Source organism: Gastrolobium bilobum, unplaced genomic scaffold (assembly GCF_033153095.1).
Source record: "Gastrolobium bilobum isolate Gb01-03AN ecotype WA unplaced genomic scaffold, APGP_CSIRO_Gbil_v1 utg17648, whole genome shotgun sequence".
Classification (NCBI taxonomy): Eukaryota; Viridiplantae; Streptophyta; class Magnoliopsida; order Fabales; family Fabaceae; genus Gastrolobium; species Gastrolobium bilobum.
The window spans coordinates 178,854-202,945 of NW_026898409.1; the positions used below are offsets into that span (position 1 = coordinate 178,854).

At 31.0% G+C, this 24,092-nt stretch overlaps 2 protein-coding genes across 2 annotated transcripts; one reads left to right on the top strand and one right to left on the bottom strand.

Annotated features, from left to right (window-relative positions):
• Positions 1-2,916: 2,916 nt before the first annotated feature.
• Positions 2,917-9,276, bottom strand: LOC133315879 (uncharacterized). Its single transcript, XM_061517557.1, has 6 exons — positions 9,129-9,276; positions 7,970-8,703; positions 7,076-7,134; positions 5,639-5,767; positions 4,000-4,135; positions 2,917-3,543 (listed from the first exon to the last, which is right to left on the bottom strand). Exons 2-6 carry the CDS (start codon positions 8,669-8,671, stop codon positions 3,223-3,225), a joined length of 1,347 nt encoding a protein of 448 aa, XP_061373541.1. The 5' UTR covers positions 8,672-8,703; positions 9,129-9,276; the 3' UTR covers positions 2,917-3,222.
• Positions 9,277-17,480: 8,204 nt separating this feature from the next.
• On the top strand, positions 17,481-19,404 carry LOC133315896 (exopolygalacturonase-like). The gene is made up of 4 exons (XM_061517580.1): positions 17,481-17,606; positions 17,694-18,005; positions 18,302-18,820; positions 19,177-19,404. The coding sequence occupies exons 1-4, from the start codon at positions 17,481-17,483 to the stop codon at positions 19,402-19,404; spliced, it is 1,185 nt and encodes a 394-aa protein (XP_061373564.1).
• The last annotated feature ends 4,688 nt before the right edge of the window (positions 19,405-24,092 follow it).

Below are 24,092 nucleotides of genomic sequence, written 5' to 3' on the forward strand. Positions count from 1 at the left end.
ATAAAAAAATTTCTATCAAATCCGTAACAATCTTTTTTTCTCAATAAAAAAAATATATCTTTCATACCAAGTATATCTCTCGGTAAATTCACTTTCAATGTTTTTCCTAAGAATGACAAATAGGAATGACAAAGCGGACAACTCACCCCTCTGACCTCTAATCCGTTTTAAAATGAGATAATCTATTCCGTCTCATTTTTTGTAAATGAGATAAAAATTTGAACCCAATTTTGAAATTTTTATCACTTCTTGTCAGTTATATTTTAATTCTTCAAATAAAAAATAAATATATTCTTAAGTGATATAAACTAAGGGAATTGTTTTTTTATGTAACATAAGAGAAAAATAATCTTCATACAAATTAAATGTGAGACTTAGGGTGTGTTTGAAAGTGTTTTAGTTTTTTTAGTTTTTTTGTTTTAAAAAACTGTTTAAAATATGAATTTTAAAAACTGATTTTGAGAGTAAAAAAATAAAAAATCTTGTTTGACTGTAATTAAATTAAAGTTATAAAGAAGTTGTAATTATTTACAAAAATGTCATTAATGAAATTTTAGAATTACAAAAATGCCATCTAATATTTACGAAACTGCCATTAATAAAATTTTAGAATTACAAAAATGCCATCTAATATTTACGAAATTGCCATTAATGAATGCTGATAATTATGATTTTGCCACCGCCTAAAAAAAATTCGCAAACAGCGCCAGAGAACATCCTCAAGTTGTTTTGGTTTTCTGGTTTTAAAAACTAAAAAAGAGTCATTGTTTTGGGAAGCATTTTGCAAAACAATTATTCCCAAACAGATTTTTTTATTTTTTTTGTTTTAAAAACTTTAAAACTGTTTTTAAGAACAAGAATCAAGCAGACCCTTATTTAAATTTTTTTTTTACTCCCCTCTTTTTTCTTTGAATGTCCGTAGAAAATTATTTTTCTCTTATGCCACGTAAGAAAAACTATTCCCATTAACTAATTGACCAACTCGACTTAGGTGGATTAACCAAAATTGAAGCCAAGCCAAATCAAACTTAAAAAGGGCTTAAAATTTTGTTATCCTAAAGTAAACAAGACATTTTATGAGATTATTTGGGTTTGTCCATCAAATTCATTCCATTTTGATATCTTTATAAATTATAACCAAGTTTTTCTCCAACACGTCTTCCCATACTGATTCATTAAGGAATGTCTTATAATACTCAAGTTTTTCAAGAAGGTCATTAGCTTTTTGCAAATCCTCCAAATTAAATTCTAATAGTTCATCCATCATCTTTAAGAACTACAAGGCTTTCATATGTAGTGTTGAGCAATTTCCTAATAACTTGCCACAATACCACATGCACTTAAATCAATCATTGACATGTACAAGGTTACGTGAGTCATGTTCGAAATTGTAATTTTTCTTTGTTATCACTTCGATCTAAGTTGTTGGGAAATCAAACCAACTTATGGTAGAACCCGGATGTAAAATTTGTCCACACATCATGTTAACATTTTGAATCAACTCATTTAGCATCTGTACTAGCTATTATTCAGTGATCTGCAAAGTTCTAGCACATGCCACTGTATATCAGTATAAAAGACGTAAACTTGCTAGGTTGCCATTGTAGCAGTTGGCTCTACAACTTAACACTAGTCACCGCTAAAACCCATCTCAAGTAGCTTGCTTGATTTATATGTACAATTTGTTCACTTGTATTCAACTCAATTCAATTTGTCACCTCTAAAATCTCTTCCAAATAATGGTAGCTCAGTTGGCGCATGTGAACTAAGCAGATGGAAGTAAGAACATGTGTTCGATCCTCCCTAGTACTCTATCTTTGGAGGAGGTTTAAAAACTTAATTCAAGACCTGTCCCGAGCTCCGGATTTGTCAATAAGAGAACCTATGGGATTACCGGAAGAATAATCTCCTAAAAAAAAAGGATAACATACTTAACTTTTGTGACTAGGAAAATTCTATAAAGATCTCTCTGGATAACAAAGTAAGGTAATTTGTTCAGATGAAGCCATTACCTTAGGCGCTCCTTCTGTTGAAGGTAGAAACATATCTACTCTTTTGCCCATCCCTCGGAAGGAGTTGTTGGTGTTGGACTATGAAGCACCGACACTTTAAAAATCCCGACGTGCTGTGTTCGACACTTCCCGACACTCCAACGCGCGTTGTAGAAATTCAAAAAAAAAGTTTAAATGTTGCGTTGTGTTGCGTTTTTAGTTCTAACTATTAGATTCGTTGGATTACTATTACCATTTTATTAAATTTAATATAAATATTTATGATATCTTATATTTCTTTAAAAATTAATGAGTAGCATAAGTTTAGCTTTATTTTTTTTGTTACATTATTGAATATTAAATATAATATACGTAACATAAATTAAAAATATTATTTAATATCAAAACGTGTCCTAACGTGTCGAAATCTAACATTTTTTAAAATTAACGTGTCGGAGTGTCGAGTTGTGTCTTGTCCCGTGTCGGTATCGGTGCTACATAAGTGTTGGAGAGGCCAACATCCTATCTTGGCAAGACTCGGTGTGAGATCAGAGTCAAATCAAACCATGACACTTGAGTTGATAGAAATAAATAGAAAGGGTTATGCCCTGACTATCAGCTATATCTTTTGGCCTAGAAGAAAGCGCTCGATCCAGTAATAGGATCCAATCTAATCTCCTATACCGGATCAACTTCATTTTTTAATAACTGCATAATAATAGCAACAATAATTCGTAACATTATTTAAGGCTGCAGCAAAATCAACCAGTTTGGATTTTGAGTGCTCCTTTGACAGCTATGAACAAAACATTACGCATAGAGCTAGCTATTTTTTCCTACATCTGGAAAGGCATATTATAGTTTTGGGGTCACATTTCTCATCACCAGAACTAATCCAAGACACAAGGCAATTTATTTCGACTTCATGTGCATTTATGATCTAAAACTATAAAGAGATAAGAAGACAAGTTTTTAAAGGTTATACAATCCACCAAAACCATAAAATGGTGGTCCAGCTCTCACTACCCAAACCATTAATCTAGAATATTCACATGGCCATGTTGATCCTACATGTAAGATTGCATTACAACAGAACATCATACTGAACTAAAATGGGTGCTTAATATAAATAAAAAAATTCTTACTTTAGGCCGAAAAAATAGAATAACAAAAGATGAGAGCAAGAAAGAAGCAAAGAATGCTTTATTAAAGCTTGAGAGCAAGAAATTTGTTATGGATGTGTCTTCTTGAACACCATATGACCTGAGTCATCCACATCAAACAGGCGCCCAACAAATTCATTCCAATTTTCTGTTTGATTCTTATAAGACAAAGGGGAGCCTTTGTCACTTGATCTTCCAGAATCCTCCCCAACATTCATTTCATGAAATGTTCCATATGAAGAAGGTGAATATGCTTGAGGAATGTCCAAAGCAACTGCCCTCTGAAGGGCTGCACGGTACTCTTCATTGTGTCCTCGAGCTAGAGATTCATGCCTCTCCATCCTCTGCTCTGCTGGAATCTCCATACTCCGATCTTTCTCTAGCATTAACTGATGAAATATAATGGTTTAAATGGACATAGACATTACATGTCAGTGTAGAAAGATGAGTATGCACAGGAATATACAAAAAATATCACCACTTTCCATTAAATCCCGACTAGGAAGGGTGGGATAAGGACAATCTTTATACACGGTCTTATCTTTGCATAATTGCAAAAATGTTGTTTCTCGAATTTGAATCCGTGACCTTTTAGTCACAAAGAAACAGCTTTATCACTACTTTAGTCTCGCTCTCTTAATATACAGAAAATACCATGTTTAAATAATATGCTTCCTTATTTTTCAACAAATCTTTGCTTTACCCAGCGGAAGTTCCACAGCTATGATGAACTCACTGAGTACAAGCCAGGGTTCAAAAAGCATTAAAGCACAAGTTGCTCTAGAACTGTATAATTTATATATCAGTAGACAGCTTTGCTAATAAAGAAAGAAGCAAATACTTACATTGAGAGCCCATTGGGATTCTCTCTCTATCCAAATGATGGAATGGTCAGCAGTTGCATTGCAAGAAAGAACTATATGTTCAAACCTCCCATCAACAGGAACAGCAGTCCGAACGACTGGTGGAAATCTTCCTATCCTGCAAGCAGAAGAGGCTATACTCCAAATTATTGCTGCTTTCAGCTTAAATAATATTCTATTCATCAAACTTAATGACTTGACAGATTTAAACATATATGACAAGTGGATTTTTTTTAACATAAATACATCAGAAGGTGAGCCTTGAAGTATTGATAAGGTTTCTCCTTTGTGACCGGAGGATCACAAGTTCAAGTCTAGGAACCATGGTAATTAAAATCTCTTATCACTATGTTTTTATGTTTTTACAATTTTTTTTCATCAAAACGTTTTTAACAATATTCCAAACGTTTTTACGATTTTTTATGATTTTTTTTTTACATTACTATTTTACGTTTTACGACTTTTTATCCCTTTTCCGTTTTTACATAAATCTTGTTTTTAACTACCGTGCTAGGAACCAGCCTCTTTTAAAATATGTAAAGGTAAGGCTATGTACAATCTATCCTCATCCCTATTACGGTTGCAAAGTCAGGGTGGTTTTCCTTTTTTTATAAACACATGCATCAAACCATAAATTACACAATTAGGCAGACTCAAATGTCATTCTCAATAACTCATATTCTCAAAACGTGTTTCATAGATGATATTATAGGTGTCATAGGGTACACATATGCACACAAATTAAGGGTATTGGCAGGGCACTTACAACATTCTACAGCAAAGTTATCTCCTAATGTAAATTCTTTTGAACTTTCCTACAAAAAATAAGTAACTGTTGTCGCCTTTTATATATATAAAAAAGTGAAGTTACCTCCTTATACACAGAAGTTACAATTTTTTATAATTACAAGTGGCAAAAAAGTTTGCAAGCATTTATTGCAGAACAACAAAAGATTGTGAACTTTTGTAGAATGTTGTAAATACCTTATAAATACATTTATATTATGTCCAATACTCAAGGGAAAATATGGTCAAAGCTGTATTTAATAATCCTTAATGGCCTGCTCCCCAAATAGAGCACAAAGATTGAGGCATTACATGTGATACAATCCATCCAATGTACTGGCTTCTTAACATATGAGCTGACATTATGTTGGAGCAGGTCCTCACAAACTGATTGGGTTTGCACTTAGTAGTAGTTGAAATCATAATAATCTTAATAAAAACTTGCAAAAAAAAAAAAAATCACAGGGTTCTAGATGACCAAAATAAAAATAAGGTTAATTGGCCTGCATCTGTATAAACCTTCCAGGGCAAACCCATGCAAGTGGAATGTTTACCGAATGCCTCCCGGGCAGAGTTTAAGGGATAGAATCATCTCCTTTTGACTAAATTCATCAATTTCCTCCACAATTAGCTCACTCTCTTATGTTGGACCATGTTTAGAAAGATGAAAAGTATATAATAGCCTTTTTGTTAAAATTCATAAGTTTACCTTACATAGTGACTACAAGCAGAACTATGAGAAGGGTCATCTTTTAATTAGAGGAAGTACAATAAAATATTGTATGCTATGAGATAAATAAATATTCAGTAAAAATTTACTGAGAGGGCATCATACCTGAAGGGCTTTCGCTCAACAATGTGATAGAGACGACCAGGTGCATATAGACGCCTTGGATCTCTAAGCATCTTCTCCTCGAGTGTGCAAGTATCCTTTAAGCACATTAGACACAATAAACAGGGCCAACTGCCAAGAAAGGATGACAACCATTGTAGCTCATCTTAGTGGCAAGAACCGGATTGTGCTAATCCAATGCATAAGCATGAAAGGATAACAACCTTTGTATCTCATCCTAATGGCAAAAGCTGGATTGCACTAATCTAATGCATATGCATGAAAAATTGAAAAACTTATTTCCTCTCGTTAGTATTATTAGTTTATTATATCATGCTTCACCCAACAATTCTCAAAAGCTCTGAATAAATACAGGAGCTGGTTATTCACTGAGCAAATAAATACCATAACTGGTTCGAATCAGACACAAATTCGGGAACAAAAAAAGTGATTTTTCTGTAAGAGAAGTGTCCAGCTGATGATAAATTGGTAACTAATATATATATATATATATATATATATATATATATATATATATATATTGGTGAAATGTTAACTAGAAAATATTTAATAAGTGTTAAAAATGCAGGTAGTTACTGATAGAGGTTGAGACAGGTTAAGGACCAACTTCCAAAGAGATTAAGCTGTTAGATTTAAGGCCAAGAATGACTTTTATTCTAACGTGCCCCCTTAAGCATAATGTCCTTTGGACTTGAAGCAAGGACAAAGTATACGCCTGTTATATCTTCTGATGAAATCAGTTTAATTATGCAAGAGAGGCTTTGATACCACGTACAAGAGTAATGTTTCCCAAGAGTTTAAGTTGTTAGGTGTAGGTCCAAGAATGGTTTTGTATCTCTAACAAAAGGCATTGCTCTAACATATCCGAATCTTCCATATCAAACTTCCAAATAATGGGAATCCAAAGATGTAGAAGAGATCAGGTGTTCAATTCTCTGATTTGAATTAATAGTTTTTGTAGAGAACCAATTCAAGCCAAAAGCTTAAGCTGTTAAGTTAAGGCCTCTTTAATAGTTTTATATATCTCTAACACGCCTCCTCACAAGAGAGCCCATTGGGCTTGAAAGGTGGATGATGCATCATGCCCAGCCTACCTGTGCTAAGAAATTCCACAAAGAAAATGGGGGGCGACGAGAATCGAACCCGGGACACCGAAGAACTGATACCATATAAAGAACCAATTCAACCCAAAATCTTATGTTGTTAAGTGAAAGTTTCTATGATGGTTTATACTATTCTAACAGCTTTAACTTTTAATTATTCCATGACAACACTACAGATTTGAATCTTTTTAAACTGTTAGCCCTCTACTCTACTGGCTTCGTAAAATTAGTCTTTGATTCTTAAACAATGGGACAACCTAAATACCTCTCCCTTTGCCAGAGGGGGAAGGGCAAAAAAAAATTTCTTTTTTTTTACCATAAAAGTGACTTGAAGACGTCTTCTAGAGCAGTGGTTGTCCGAGGTAAAAAATCGTCCTGGTTTGTCATAGTAAACAAGTATAGAATATTAGTAAACAAGCAAAACTAATAAATTCATAGATCAGAAATTAGGGAAGATCCCTTTTCTTGGATAGATGCTAGCTATGATTTCTTCTATAAAAAAAAAATTAATAATAGAATAAATATCCCAGTTGAAAGAATAATTGTGATATTTATTCCCAGAAGCATACATTCATCTTATTGTTATAGATCTCTCAAAGCATTCATTTCATCGAATTGTAGTATTTCTCCGGAGGCATGTCATTTTATTTTCATTCTTTTTTCCTGAACAAATCATGCATATCACATTGTATCACTCTTCATTCTCAAACCTTTCAATAGTGCAAGATATTACAGCTTTGATAGAATTAGCATATCACATTGACAGTATATTCATCCCAAACAATTAATACAAGTTCATCAGCTATCCAGAATCTAATTGTTTTAATATATCTTCTGAATTTAAAATGAACACTCAACATTGATGGAGGACAAGACATTTGCTAGACATGCAAACATAGATGTAATATAAAGTTTGTCACCACTTAACACCAGCAATACAAGGAGACCTTCAGTATTTTCACTTCAGCCACTACTTTAGTTACCAAATCACCACCTTTTTTTCCCTTATGGATTCACCCTTTTATATTACATACAAATAAAAATTCAAAGGTTTCAGAACCTCAATGAAGGCATAGACCCGCTTCTAATTTTGTTCATATATTGATAAAATTTGACAAACAATCTTGTCCTTTTAAAACATGACTACATTAACTAAAACAGTCAGGTTAAGGAAAAGTACTAAGTTCATAACAAGAGAAGACAATCAAACCTGGAGTACAACCGAACTGATTATATCTGCATATCTTACAGCCAAATTGAGAGACATGCATCGAGTAGGAGCTATCGCGATGCATCTTATCTTGTTTCTCTGTATACCCAATTTGTCTCGATTATGAAGCACTAGCATTGTCAACAATGCCACAACCCCAGCCCCTAGAGAATGACCAATAAATCTCAACATATAAGTTGGATTTTCTGCTACCAGCTCCTTGAGAACCTCATATTCTGCATCAAAAACCCAACCTGCTGCCTTCAGCAACCCATTATGAACATAACCACCATGAAACTCAGCCTGCCCCAATTTGTTATCAAGCAAAACTGCATAATCACTTTCCTTTGCTAAATTGAGTCCACTAACAGCCAGTATAATTTCAGCATGATCATGATCAAGGTATATCATGTATGGAGTAACACGACCTTGGTTATCACCATAGTCCTTTCTTAAGATAACCCAATCAGGATTAATGCCATAACCTCCTTGGGGAGCCCATTGAGGGTTACGAATATCTTCTTCATAGACAGCTAAGATTAGACGACAGATTCGAGGTACAGGCTCAAATTCTTCTGCAGTAGCCAAGCCCCAATTCTCACTCTCATAGCCTGCACTATACAGACATTTTTTCCAAGCCCAACGAGCACAGGCCAGACAATAAACACACTCAAGTATAGGACATCCACAGATAAATGACATCAATGCCTATCTTTCAAGCATGTTGAGAAATGCTACAAAGCAAAATAATAGTTCATATCAATAACCTATGCCAATAGGGTTGAATCAAATAGCAATCAATAGAAACCCTACAGTTTTTTTTTTTGGTGGGAATGATTAGAGCAGAAGAAGGATTCAGAATATAAAAGAACTAAAGCAGAGACAATCACCAATAACTCTATGTATCAAACTTATCATATAAACTGAAAGCTTAATAGAAACAATAGTTATGGCTCCATACATGAACAAAGATGGTACTGATATACAAAACTCAGGAGGTTAAGACACATATATAGAAACTTAAAAAAAAAAAAATGCAAACTTTAAGTTGAATTAGAGCACCCCAGAACATTTTCAAAGATACCCAGTTTGTGAGAGTTCGTAAAATCCAAGAAACTTAGTCTACCCAAAAGCATAAAAGTAACAATCGAAAGTTCACCAGCGTAAGAGGAGTTGATTGTTCTCCACTCTTGCTTTGAGTGGTTACAAGCGGAAGCTTGTTTCCAAAAGGAAGATAGAGAGTTTGATGACTTGGGTTCTGGTGGGAATGACAGAGAAAGAAAGTAAAACAGAGAAAGGAAAAGTGAAGAGATAGAAACAGAAAGGAAGAATTGAGGAGAGAGTGAGAGAAAGACAAACATACCTGCCAGTCAAACCCATTCAATAATTTGATAGGTGGTGGTTTTTTTTTTTTAGAGAATGTACTCATTGGAATCATTTTATTCCATTTATTGATTCTAATAATAAATCAATTTTACAGTTCCATGCACCTACCATTTTATTATGGGATTATATTTTGTTACGTAACATTAGACTTCCAAATTTATGTGGAAGAGGAAAAAATTTAAAATAAATTATATACTTTTTTTGAATGTGTAAGAGAAATTTATTGTTTTCTATCACATAAGGCTAATATTTTCTTTTTATTATATAGAAAGTTATATGCAGCTCAGATTTTATTTATACTTACACTGACTCCAAAATCAGATAAATGAAAGATAGGGCTATGTTTGATTTCTGTTTTGCAAAACAGTTTTTTAGTTTTCAGAAAAAAAAAAACTAAAAAACTCGTTTGGTAATACTTGTTTTATAAAAAATGTTTTGAAAATTATAACTATTTTTTTATTTTATTTTTAAAATCAAATTTAGAGAACATATCTGAGTTATTTTTGTTTTCTGTTTTGGTTTTTAACTTTTAAAAAGAAAAAATATAAAAAACAATTGTTTCCATAACTATTTTACAAAACAGTTTTAAGAACAAAAAAATCAGAACACAATCAAATAAGCTTATGTCTTGTTTTTATATATGGGTTCGTTTTTTCTGCAGTTACTGCAGATAAGTTATTTACAGTAAGCCAATACGACGTCGTTTAGGGTCGAAAATCATGGTGTTTTTGTAATTTTAATTTATTTTAGGGTTATAATAATATTTATATTTATAATTTTTTAAGATATTAATACCAAAACGACGTCATTTTGGAAATAAATGCAGATAACTTCTCTACATTAACTGCGAAAATATTTTTCCCTTTATATATAAGTATCTTACGTGAAAAATTTCATTTTTTTTTATAAATTGTGGAGCAGTTAAAAAATGTAAATGTCGATATGTAAAGTAATTAAGTGTTTTTTATTTATTCCATAACACTAATTATCTTTTGGTGCAAGTCAATTTCTAAAATATCTTTCAGATTTGAGCGGGAAAAAAAATCACATATATATTTACGTGATTGAATTTTTTATATGGGAAAAATATTTCTGCATTTATTGTAGATAAATTATCTACATTTTTTCTAAAATGACGTCGTTTTGGTATTGAAATCTTAAAAAATTATAAATACAAAGACTATTATAACCCTGAAATAAATTAAAATTACAAAGATACCATGATTTCCGCCCCAAAACGACGTCGTATTGAACTTACTGCAAAAAATTTATCTGCAGTAACTGCAGAAAAAGTGAACCCTTTTTATATATTATATTATAGGAAAATATTACTCTCATGTTACATGAGAGTAGGGGTGGCAATATGGGTTGAGCCCGGCGGGTAAACCCGCCAACCCGCCAAAACGGGGCGGGTTGGGTTGAGATTTTTAACCCACCAACCCACCTCGACCTGCCCCACCTAGAAGTGGATCAAAATTGGTTCACCCCGCCGCGGGGCGGGTTGACCCGCCGGGTTTTAAATTTTTTTATTATTTTTTTATTTTTTTACAATTAGGTAGTATTTCATTAGTAATTAAATTTTTGTGATATTCAATTTTTTTTTATCTTAGTACTTTCTAGAAAAAATAAAGAATAATAATTTTATTTATGACAAATGTTATCTATTTATAAATTCTTAAAGAATGTTTGACAAATATTAGTATACATTTAAGATTGAGACTAAAAAAAATATAGAGAAGTGTGAAATAAAATAAAATAATATTAAAAATTCATAAAATATAATTTATTTTTGAATTTTAATTAATTTTTTTTTAATTGGCGGGTTGGTGGGTTGACCCGCCAACTCACCATAAAACGGGGTGGGTTCATTTTTACAACCCATATTTTTTGGCGGGTCAACCCGCCCTGCCCCGTTTTTGGCGGGTTGGTGGCGGGTCGGGGTGGGTCAACCCAAATTGCCACCCCTACATGAGATTAGTTTTCTCATGCTATAGAGAGAATTCAAGTGAGGCCCACTATTAAAAAGCAATAAAAAAGAAAAAATAGGGGATGTGATTTTCGAAGTGAGAGAACATGAGTTAAATATCTCATGTAAAATGAGAGTAGTATTTCTCTATATTATAATATTAAAACAAGACATGAGACGTTAAAAATTCTTTAATGAATAAATTATATAGTTACTGAATTGAAATCAATGTTATTAAAATTGGCCCGGTCATTGACCCGGTCGAGGTACTGGATCACTGGTTCAACCGCATGACCCGGTAATTATTTGTAATTTTATAATTTATAGTAAAAAATTATAAACATACTCAAATATCTAAAAAAATGATAAAATTTTCAAATAATAAATATAAAAAATAATAAATCACATATTATTGTCCAATAAAAGATCAAACAAAAATATAATGATCGTGATACGGGACTTTAGGTTCAGAAAATGACATCTCTAACTATAAAGTAATTCAAAATTTTCTGCATAGTATATAATTGAGATAATATTAGTGTTGTAGGTACATAACTTATGTAAGTCAATAAGCTAAAAAATATTCAAATATGTCCATTATGATTTTTTTGAAAAAAAAAAGTTTTGGAATTTTTTTATTTTTTTTGGACCGGGCCGGGTCACCGGTTAACCGACCGGGTCACCGGTTTTTATGAAAATTGTTCGGGTCAGACCGGGTCGCACCGGTTTTGATGCATGGCCGGTCCGTTGCTTAAATCGGAGCGGTTATATGACCGGTTTACCGGTTTCCGGGTCGACCCGGCCGGGTCGGTCCGGTTTTAATAACACTGATTGAAGAAATACATATTTATTTAAAAATATTATTCCAGATTTTTTTAATTAATTTCCCTTTTACAAATTTCGAGCACACCCGATTATATATAACAGATAGGTTATTTTTTTTAAATTGTGATAGTTGAATTTTTTATTATATCATTTAATTTCTTTATTTTTTAATGGGTTTGATGTTTCTTATATTGCATAAGATAAATTATCTCATGTAACACACAGCAAGTGAGTGTAACCACTTAAGAAGAAAAGAAAAAAAAAAAAAAGGAAAAAAATGAGTGTATAGAGTAAGAGAGCTACGTGCTCCATTGAAGCCTAACATAGAGTGCAAGTGTTTAAGCCTTTGGGGGTTATTAGGTTAAGGTAAGCATTACCATGACCCTTCTCTTGCTTTGAACATTATCACTAGAAATTAGAGAATAGATCTAAGAATTCCATATCTTCCATGTTGCAAGATGGCCACTGGTAGTGGCGGAGCCACGTTGTTCCCAGCTGGGGCCTTGGTCCTAGCTAATATTTAAAATTTAGCCACGTTTTGGATGTGGATATATAACTGTGGCTATGTTAAAAGGATAAGATTCAATTGTTGGCACTAGCTAAATTTTTTTGGCCCTACCTAGTTATTCTTGCTGGCTCCGCCACTGGCCACTGGTGACCGGCTCAAGCAGCTGAAAATCTGTGGTGAAAATTAAAGAAAGGGATTAGGCAAAAGGTGAAGTTATTAAAGCTTAAATTCTAGTAAGCTTGAATATAAGTTAAAACATGATAGAACCTTCTCTTTCATTCTGTGTGTTGATGTATTTACTTGGAAATTGCCTGTTTTGATGAAATTTAGAGAGGATGCAATGCAACCACCTTATATATGTAAGTGTGTAAGGAAATGAATAAGAGGTGTTCATCAACCGATTCAAACCGTTGTGACCAAATCGAAAAATCAAAAACTGAATTAATCGAAAATTGAAAAATTGAAAACCGAAAAAAAACCGCAAAATTTAATTGGATTAGATCGGTTTTTGGATGGACCGATGAAAATCGATCCAATTATTTTTCAACCTTACCATCTACCTACTTGGGTCTTTCCCCAATCATAACCCGAAAATCATATAGCAAAATTCTAAATCCAAGACCCATTAATCCATCATGTTAGAGAAAGTGAATTGTGCTTGATCTATGTTATGATTTTTTTTTTATAAGATACATAATATATTTTTATTACATAGGTTATTGTTGTACAACTCCTCTATAGGATGAAATTTGGGTTATTTCGTATCTCAGACAACTATATTATAAATTTTTTGTTGAAAGTAAAAGATGATAATTTAACTTTTGTTGTACAATGCTTCTAGATTGCAATATAATTATCATACAAACTTTGGCAAAAAAAATTAAAATATTACTATTTTAATAAATAATTACGAATACATAGTTGTTTCAAAACTATCTACGGATCTATTGCACTTATTCATGCCCAAATTAGGCGTGACTATTCACGTCTAAGTTAGGCGTGACTCCCAAGGCATTCACGCCTAAATTAGGCGGGCTCGTTTGGTGTTGACACGTGGCACAAAAAATTAAAAGTTTAATCGTAAAACTTTATAAGGCCATAACTTTTAACTCGGGTATCCGAATGAGGTAATTCTTTTTTTGATTCCACATAACTTTTCGAGATCTACGCAATGACATCTCATTTGATATGTTTTATCTCTCACAAACACAATTCAAATTTACAACAATGATACTATAAAGATGGCACCAAAGTGGATTAACTCATATATAAATAAGATGGCACAAAATTTCTTATTAAATACAAAACGCAATCAGCTCATATTAAATACAAAACACAATCAACTCCTATAACATTAAATTCAAAATTCAAATAACCACCACCAAATTTATTTGAATTGGCGACAATCTGTAACCAACTCATAAAATTACAATGCAATCAGCTCCTATTAAATACAAAACACAATCAACTCCTATTAAATACAAAATGCAATCAACTTATTGGAGGTTATTTGAATTTTGAATTTAATGTTATAATACCATTATTGGGCGTGAATGAGTGCAATATATTCGTAATTAGGTTCAAAACGACAACTTATTCGTAATTATTTTTAAAAAAAGCAATATTTTAATTTTTTTGCCCTCACAAACACAATTGTATTATATAGTGTATTACCAAAAAAAATTTAAAAAATTATTATTAATAAGAAAAGCAAAATAAAGATTTATTTAATTTATAAAATATATACAAATTTATATAATATTCTACCAAGTGTTTTTGATTTTAAATCACAAATTAAATCTTTATTTTGTTTTTCTTATTAATAATATTTTTTTAAATTTTTTTTGGTAATACACTATATAATACAATTGTGTTTGTGAGAGATAAAGTATATCAAATGAGATGTCATTGCGTAGATCTCGAAAAGTTATGTGGAATCAAAACAAGAATTACTTCATTCGGATACCCGAGTCAAAAGTTATGGCTTTCCAAAGTTTTACGGTTCGTAAGTTGACTTTTTTTGCCATGTGTCAACACCAGATGATTCATGCCTAAATTAGGCGTGAATGTCTTGGGAGTCACGCCTAATTTGGGCGTGAATAGTCAAGTCTAATTTGGGCGTGAATGAGTGCAATAGATCCGTAGATAGTTTCGAAACAGTTATGTATTCGTAATTATTTATTAAAATAGTAATATTTTAATTTTTTTGCCGTTTGTGAGAGATAAAGTATATCAAATGAGATGTCATTGCTTAGATCTCGAAAAGTTATGTGGAATCAAAACAAGAATTACTTCATTCGGATACCCGAGTCAAAAGTTATGGCTTTCCAAAGTTTTTCGGTTCGTAAGTTGACTTTTTTTGCCATGTGTCAACACCAGATGATTCATGCCTAAATTAGGCGTGAATGTCTTGGGAGTCACGCCTAATTTGGGCGTGAATAGTCAAGCCTAATTTGGGCGTGAATGAGTGCAATAGATCCGTAGATAGTTTCGAAACAGTTATGTATTCGTAATTATTTATTAAAATAGTAATATTTTAATTTTTTTGCCTACAAACTTTACAAAGCCGATACATATAAAAGATATGTTATTTGTCAAATAATCATCATACAAATCTTTGACTTTTCAAAAAACCGAAAATCGATCTAATCGAAACCGAATAAAATTGGATTGGATTGAATCGGATTTGAAAAAAAATTCAAACCGAATAGATGATTACACGATTAAACCGAAGGGATTAGATCGAATGATTTTTACTTCCAAAACTGATCCAATCCAGACCGCAAACACCCCTAATGCATGCATGATTGAATCATCATTATGTGTTATGCCTGATGAAAAATAACCAAATGATATAATATGGTATTGCTCTCAGCCACATGGATAGTTCAATGTGCTCGTCGGCGCCTGACCCTGAGATGTAGATCATCCAAGGCACATTAGCATGGCGTACTTCTCCTGTTCGAATCGGAGTTTGAAACCAAACTTCTCCTCAGGAAGATAGATGGGGCGATTCAGGTATGTTCTAAATCAATGGTACGTTGGTAATCATTGTGTTATACTTATTTTTTTAATTTCCCTTCACGTTTGGATAACTTTTTTTTGTAATTTAAAACTATTTTTTCTCAAAAAAAAATATTTCTATTATAAAATCTATTTGGATGTTTGCTATAAAAAAAATATAAGTCACAAAAAGGTAAAAAATCTACTTTTTTTAGATGCTAAACTTTTTAGCTTATAAAAAAAGCAGAAGTCAAAAGTTAAATATTTTTTTCAAAAACCAAATATTTGTTTTTAAAATCTAAATAACTTTAACTTTTGTAAAAATCACTTCTAAAATAAACAAGGAATAAAAAGCCATTTTTTTACAAGCCTATCCAAACGGCCCTTTACTCAAGTTACAGGTCTTACTCGAATAAATGAACTATTTAATCAGACAATATAAAAAATTATTGTGGAATTGGATAAATATTTGTTCTATTGTCATACCATTGATAATTGTTGTGATTTCAGAGTTAGTGGGTTGTAAAAGTCGGGTGACCATGATCGTATTATTTGGGATGGTAGGTTAATTATGTGGGGAGGTCCTACAATGTACCAAGTGCATTTCAATAGCAATCAAATACTAGTATTTCATGGCCATAAATGTGATTTGTATGATGGTACTTATGACGATTTATGTCAAATTTCTTATAGATATATTACTTAAGTATTAAGTATAAATCTTGTAATATTACCAAGGACACGGAATAAATGTAAGTTTCTACTAATTGTGATTTGCTGAGTTTAAAACTCACCCCTTTGGGATCATGCATGTGTAGAAATGAAAGTTTGATTTGTGACATAATATTGTTTGTATATATGGTGCGATAAGAAAATATTAAATCCTATTAATTACAGTTTTAACATTAAATCTTTCAACGGAAACAAGTATTAAGTATATTTTTTCTATGTTCGAACTAATTTCATTTATTTTAAATCAATAGATTAACAAATTGATTTATCAAATAAACAATATTATATTTATGAGTTTTATTAAACAATTTTTGAATCTGCGAAATAATAATGTTAGTATTATGAAATACGAAAATATTAAACTCGCCTAATTACATTTTTAGCATAAAATATTTTTATAAAAATAAATATTAAATATTAGATATTCTATAAAAAAATTTGTTTTTGATAAACACTCCTTCAACCCAAAACCTTAAGGCGTTGAGTGAGAATATATTAACTATTTTGTAACTTTTGCTATCTCTCTAATATACTCCTTCATGCAAGAGATCTTTGGGAGTTTGAGCTTGAAGCATGGATATTACACAGGCAGATTTTTTGGTCTACCTTGTGCTGCGCAGACCCATTTTTGGTTTACATTGTGTTTTTCTTAATTCCATAAGAAACTGATAAGAATATGGCTGATTTCATTGTTGTGCCAACATGGCTCTTAAATACAAAAAGAATATAACAGGAAAGATTTACAATTTGAATTTTGAATTTACGCTGAGAACTAATTCTATTCCCTATAATTATGCATACATTAAATGCAGAATATTAACATACTAGCTAATAGCTAATCGCGTTACCATTACCTGCTAATTATATTCCTATAATTACATATACATTAAATTAAATGTATAATATTTCCAAAACCGTGTTTGTATTTATTTCATTGTATATATGATTCAATTATTGTCTTGATAAGAGCATATTAAATCCTCTTAATTATGTTTTAAGCATTAAATAATTTTTATTTTTCAACCTATATATAAAGAGGTTGAAGCTGTACTATCATCAAAGGAAGAGAGCTTAGGTAAAAAAATATGAAAATGGGTGCAAACTATTTGTTTATGTTGTGCTTTTTAGTTTGGACTGCAGATGCACAATTTGAGGTCAAGCCTTTCAATGTGAAAGACTATGGTGCAATTGCAAACGGAAAGATGGATAACAGTGTGGTAATCAACATACATATACCTTTTTTTTTTTCTTCTAACAATTTGATTTTAATAAATGAGCTAACAAATTTGTTACTCTTTTCTAAGGCATTTTTGAAAGCATGGAATGATGCATGCAATTGGGATGGAAATGCATCAATTTTGATCCCAGAAGGAATATACATGCTCAACCCAGTCACATTTATTGGTCCATGCAAGGGTTGGACGATCTTTAAAATAAAGGGCATTTTAATTGCTCCAACTGATCGATCTTTGTACCCTAATCTCGATAAGTGGATAGATTTCAGATACATCAACCAACTTAGGGTAACTGGTGGTGGCATATTGGATGGTCAAGGATCTTCTGCTTGGCCACCCGAAGGTAGCCGTAACAATCCACTATGGCCAACTCGTCCTGTGGTAAGTTTTTTGTTTTTTCATAAATTAGGTTTTAGAGCTTTTATTATTTTCAGAGGCAGTTTCATAATTTTGTATATTTTAAATTTAATGTTTTTTAGAGTTATTTGAAACCTTAGTTGTTTTGATATTAATCCCAAAACTTTAGCCAAAATTTTTATATGGGTAATATGTTATAAATAACATATTCAATATTGTTAAAATGATGTTTTGATTTGTTTTGTTTTCTTTATTTCTTTCTTTGTAAGACTTGTACATGTTATATAATAACATCTTGTTTTGTTGATACATTTGATCAGACAATGTTATTTAACTTCATCAGCAACGGTTATGTCGATAACTTGCATTCAATTAACAGCAAAGGTGGCCATCTCATTGTATTTGGGTGTCAAAACATGAGCATCACAAACATAAAATTATTAGCCCCCGGTGATAGCGCTAACACAGATGGTATCGACATCGGTGCGTCAAATGGCATAAATATCACGAGTTCACATATTGGCACTGGCGATGACTGTATTGCTATGAATTATGGCACAAGCAAGGTCCGAATTGAAGATGTCTATTGTGGTCCTGGTCATGGAATTAGTGTTGGAAGCCTTGGTAAGAATGATTGGGAACAAGACGTGCGAGACATAGTTGTGAAGAATTGTACATTTAACGGTACTAGTGATGGTCTTAGAATCAAAACATGGGTTGCTCCTTTGAAAAAAACTTTGATGGCTTCTAATTTTGTCTATGAAGACATTATTATGCATAATGTTGGCCATCCCATCAACATTGATCAACAATATTGTCCATATCCTCCTTGTGAAAAGGTTTGTAGTTCAAATTCACATTTGAATATTATAATTATGCACCATTCTCATTAGTTTTTTTTTTTTTTTTTGCTTGGTTTATTGGTAATATAAATGGATGCGGCGAGAGTATTGATATTTTGTAATGGCAGAATTTTATTTTACGGTTATTTTACATAATAGAACAATTATTTAGGAAAAATAAGATGTTTGGTAAACGATTATTTTGGAAAAAAAATTATTTTGTTTTAAATTAACTTAAAAAACTACTTAAAACTTTTTTTAATCTCAAAACAAATTAATCTCAAAACTCATTGCTATTGATTTATTTAACACATGGTCCAAATAGCAAAAGTTGAACTTATATTTTTTTGTAGGGGGCTTCACACGTGCAAATCAGCAATGTGAGATACAAGAATATTCAAGGAAGTGGCAATACTGAAATTGCAGTGAGCTTCAAATGCAGTGAACTTATGCCATGCCAAAACATAACTGTGGAAAACATTGATTTGCGGAGTTATGGTGGCAAAGGAAATTTAATCAATATGTGTTCCCATGCCCATGGTACTTCTTATGGCAAACAGATTCCCCCATCCTGCATATAGTGTTGCTTCATCTTAGAGTTTAAACAGCTACGATTTGTATTTTGTATTCGATGCATTTTTTCAATAAGAATAATGCTAAATGTCTAATATATTTTAAATATTAGACATACAACAAATATATATGCTGAGTTATTCGATGATATATGAATTTATGGAGAAAAAAATACGTGAGTTAGTACATGGCTTTTTACATTCTAAATATCTTAAAATAAAATTTATGTCTTAAAACTATTTTTCATCAATACAAAACATATATTACATTTCTAACTACTTAAAGTTACAAATTTATACATTACATCATAAGTCTCATTTAGTCTAGTTTATATCTATAAGTTTCTACACTATCTAAATAGAAAATAGCTACTACTCCTTGATTTCCTACTATTATATAGAATTCTGAGCGATCGCCGTAGAGGTAAATAGTTATTGTTGATCCCTCACCACTTAACCATAAGCTAGACATGATGTTTCTATGAAAAGGTTAGTATAAAACAAATACGTTAAAAAAACTCAGTGATATTGAAATTTTCTAACTATAACTATTTCATTCGTATAACGAAAAATATTATTCAATCAAATATGTCTATAATGAGAAAAGAATAACAGAAATAATAATATATAACTAGTTGTATAATATTTAACTGAAGCCATTAAAGTCCAAATTTTGTGAGTCTCTACATGTGAAAATGTCTTATTGGCGGAGCTCAAACCAAGTAAGGCTTTCTTTACAATATTATCGTCTGAACCCAAACCTTTGTGGGTCATTTCACATTTCATAGCAGTATCATACAGTTAAAAATTACATATTCTATTAACATTCATTTGGTACAAAGAAACTATTATTCTACTACAATAATGTATTAAAATAAAAGATTAAAAAAAAACCAAACGTAGAAACAAAGTCGAATAAAAGATTTTGGAAGAGCAATAGCATTATCTCAGCTTTTCTAAAAATCACCTTTTAAAAGAAGGGGAAAATGTTTATCATTTTAAATGACACAATTTATATCATTTCACTCTCACAAAGAGGTGGGACCCACAATTTTATTTTTTTTGTCAACTCTCTTCTCCTTTATCTATCTCTTTCTCTCTCTTAAAATGACACAATTTTACATCTTTTAAAATGACACACATTTTTTCCTTAAAAGAATGACTGAAAAGAAGAACAGTGAGAGAATGTGTTATCTCTTAAGATCATATTCCTTTCCTTATGTCCTCTATTTTCTCTCGATTTCCTTTCTCTCGTATATGTTTTTTCTCACTCTTTTCTTGTGTCCCTTTCTTTCTCTCGGTTTCTTTCTTTCTCTCTTATATGTTATCTCACATCAAAAATTGTGCCACCATTTTTTTTCTTTTTTTAATAAATGGTGGGACCCATCCCATCATGTGTCTATAGTAGGAGATAACTATCTCCTACAACATGAGAAAATAGAATCCCTTTATTTTTTTGTAAGCTTTTCACGGAAATCATTTTGCGTCGGAAATTTTTGACGGAATCTTATTTCTGTCGAAAAATGCGTATATTAATTTCTTTTTTATTTATTTCTTATAATAACTTTCAACTGAATTATATTTCTATCGAAAATTTTCGAAGGAAAATGAATTCCGTCGAAAAATTCGTAAATATAATTTCTTTTTTGATTTATTTTTTATAAGGGATTTCAACGGAATTCATTTTTCAACCACAATTTTTTACGGAATCTGATTTTCATGGAAAAGTTCATAAATGTAATAATTTCTTTTTTGATTTATTTTTTATAAAGGTTTTCGATGTAATTCATTTTCCGTCGAAACTTTTGATGATATCTGATTTCAATCAAAAAGTTCATAAATATAATTTCTTTTATTATTTAATTTTTTAAAAAATTTCAACAGAATCCATTTTTCGTCGAAAAGTTTGGATGAAATATAATTACCGTAAAAAATTGAGACTTTTCTTGGAGTGATGCCTCAAATCAAAATTTCATTTCTACACAAAAGTTATAAATATAATATTATTTATTTGGTTAGTCGAATTCATGCATGGTTTGATGAAGATGAATGAAATTAAATGTACATAGAAAAATATAGAATTTTCAATATTTAATATTGATTTCATACTTAATATAAAGAACATAAGAATACCACACCAAAAAAAAAAAGAACATAAGAATTCAAAAAATGAGGATAATTGAATATATTCCCATTTCTTTAATTATTAAAAACTGACCATATAAATGTTCATCAATAAAATAATTTATTCATCTTAATTAGTATATAAGGAACATAACAATTCAAAAAACGAGGACTAAAAGTTGATAGAATATTTTCTCGTCTATTTATTAAAAAAATTACCATGCAAATGTTTATCAATAAAACAATATCTTTATCTTAATCTTTAATTTCTTAAAAGAAAATCATTCTTTGGCAAAATTACCCTGCAAATGTTTAATATCTTTATGATTATATATCCAAAAGCGTTCATTTGATAATTAAAAATAATTTTAAAAAGAGAAATGAAATTTTTCTTAAAATTAAATAGAATTTATTGATACATGCTATGATGCACGGGACACGACACGACATGCAGACACGTTAATTCTAAAAAATGTCATATTTCGACACGTTGGGACACGTTTTGATATTAAATAAAATTAGTAATATATATAATATGATTTATATTTAATACATATAAGAGTCCATAATAAGTCATATAACCAATCAAATATTTAAATTTCATAACATAAATATAAATATAAATAATTTTTCGTACTTTGTTAATTTTTAATGTCAAATTTCATAACAGAAAAAATTAATTTATAAATTATTTCTTTTATATTTAGTTAACAAAATAAAATTAAGATTTAAAAAAATAAAATAAAATAAAAAAACGTGTCCGAGCGTGTCCCCAAAAGTTGACCGCGCGTCTCCAAATATTGATCGCGTGTCGGAACGTGTCGGAGAGTTGACCGCGTGTCCCCAAATGTTGACTGCGTGTCCGTGTCAAACACGTGTCCGACACGTGAATTTTGAAAATTTTAATGAGTCCGTGCAACAGAGGATACATGGTAAAAAAATAGTATCATTTATTTTTATTTATTTTATACAAAAATATATGAAATATTTAATTTTTTTATTTAATAGTTTTTATTTTTGATTATTAACCAATATTATAAGAAAAACATTAACATGTATGCATCTTTTAACGAGATCCAAACCAAAATAGTTCTGGTAAGGTCTTGAATATTCTGACATAAATTGTAACATTATTGGTACAGCTATGAGCATACCCACTTAGCCAAATTTCAGGCTTTTATGGTTCAAATTGCAAAGGTTCCATAATGTGAGTGTAAATAGCAATGGCATCCTATGAAGCACCGACACTTCAAAGATCTTGACGTGTCGTGTCCGACACTTTCCGACACTCTCCGACACTTCGACACTCTCCGACACTCTAACACGCATTGTAGAAACTCAAAAAATGGTTCAAAGGTTGCATTGTGTTGCGTTTTTAGTTCCAACTAATAGATTCGTTGGATTACGATTATAATTTTATTGAGTTTAATATAAATATTTGGGATATCGTATGTTTCTTTGCAAAATTGATGAGTATTATAAGTTTAACTTCATTTTTTTGTTAAATTATTGAATATTAAATATAATATACACTACATAAATAAAAAATATTATTTAATATCACGTGTCCTAACGTGTCAAAATCTAACAATTTTTAGAATTAACGTGTCGGAGTGTCGTATCGTGTCGTGTCACGTGTCCCGTGTCGGTATACATAGATGGCATCTACATGTTGAAGGAGGAGCTGGGGTCGTAGGAAATGGCGTTGAGTGTTAACTGCAAACTGTAAAGCCTTTTTATGAACATAAATAGTGTTTGATAACTTCAATATAAAATTAAAGAAACATGAAGTTACAATAGAGCCCTGCACAGTTGGTAAATGACTGAGTCCCTTAAGCATGTTGACAGATGTTCGATCTCTGGCCGTGTGTATGGAAAAGACTTTGTTAGTAGAGGCAAAACTCACTTCGGTGATCTCTACGCTTCGAAAGGATTAGTCTTCGGCCGTCGGCCAGAATATAAAAAAAGAAACATGAAATTACAAAAAAATAAAATAAAAAACCATGCAGAATATTTGTTATTTAAAATTTTTTATTTTATTTTCGTTGACATAACAAAGTCTCTACTTACATTGTATATTTTCTGTTTTAAAATATTTGTTATTTAAAATTTTATGCAATAATTATAAATAAATTCATATATGATAAGTAGCTCTATCATGAAGAATCGTTCTTCTAAAAATGGATCCCTCTAGCAGTTTACTTTTATATACTAACAATAGAAAGTAAAATAAGTGTAAAAGTGACTTAAATATCTTTATTTTGATATCAACAAAATGATGTTATCAATACTTTTAAACTATGTATATTTCAATTTAAACTTACTTAAAAAATTATGTTATTCTTATTAAAAAATTGTTCAAGTAAAAAATAAAACTTCATTAACAATATATTATAAATAAAACTCTTTTACTTTTTAAAAACTTCACCACTCAATGAGAACACTGAACCTCAACCTATATCATATAAAACACAATAAATAAATAAAATAAATGAAAAAAATTAAACACAATATAAATTGAAAACATATTGTCATTCTTCTTTATCCTTGAATTAATAAGAAATAAACCCTTA

Bases quoted from the DNA above. Each gene is read 5' to 3' on its own strand.
- LOC133315879 (XM_061517557.1), bottom strand. From the start codon at position 8,671: ATGTCATTTATCTGTGGATGTCCTATACTTGAGTGTGTTTATTGTCTG. The intron at 7,135-7,969 runs GTTTGATTGTCT...ATGACAAACCAG, and splicing joins TCAGTTCGGTTGTACTCCAG to GACGATTTTTTACCTCGGAC. The intron at 3,544-3,999 runs GTAAGTATTTGC...ATATTTCATCAG, and splicing joins AATCCCAATGGGCTCTCAAT to TTAATGCTAGAGAAAGATCG.
- LOC133315896 (XM_061517580.1), top strand. From the start codon at position 17,481: ATGGGTGCAAACTATTTGTTTATGTTGTGCTTTTTAGTTTGGACTGCA. The intron at 18,006-18,301 runs GTAAGTTTTTTG...ACATTTGATCAG, and splicing joins TATGGCCAACTCGTCCTGTG to ACAATGTTATTTAACTTCAT. The intron at 18,821-19,176 runs GTTTGTAGTTCA...ATTTTTTTGTAG, and splicing joins CATATCCTCCTTGTGAAAAG to GGGGCTTCACACGTGCAAAT.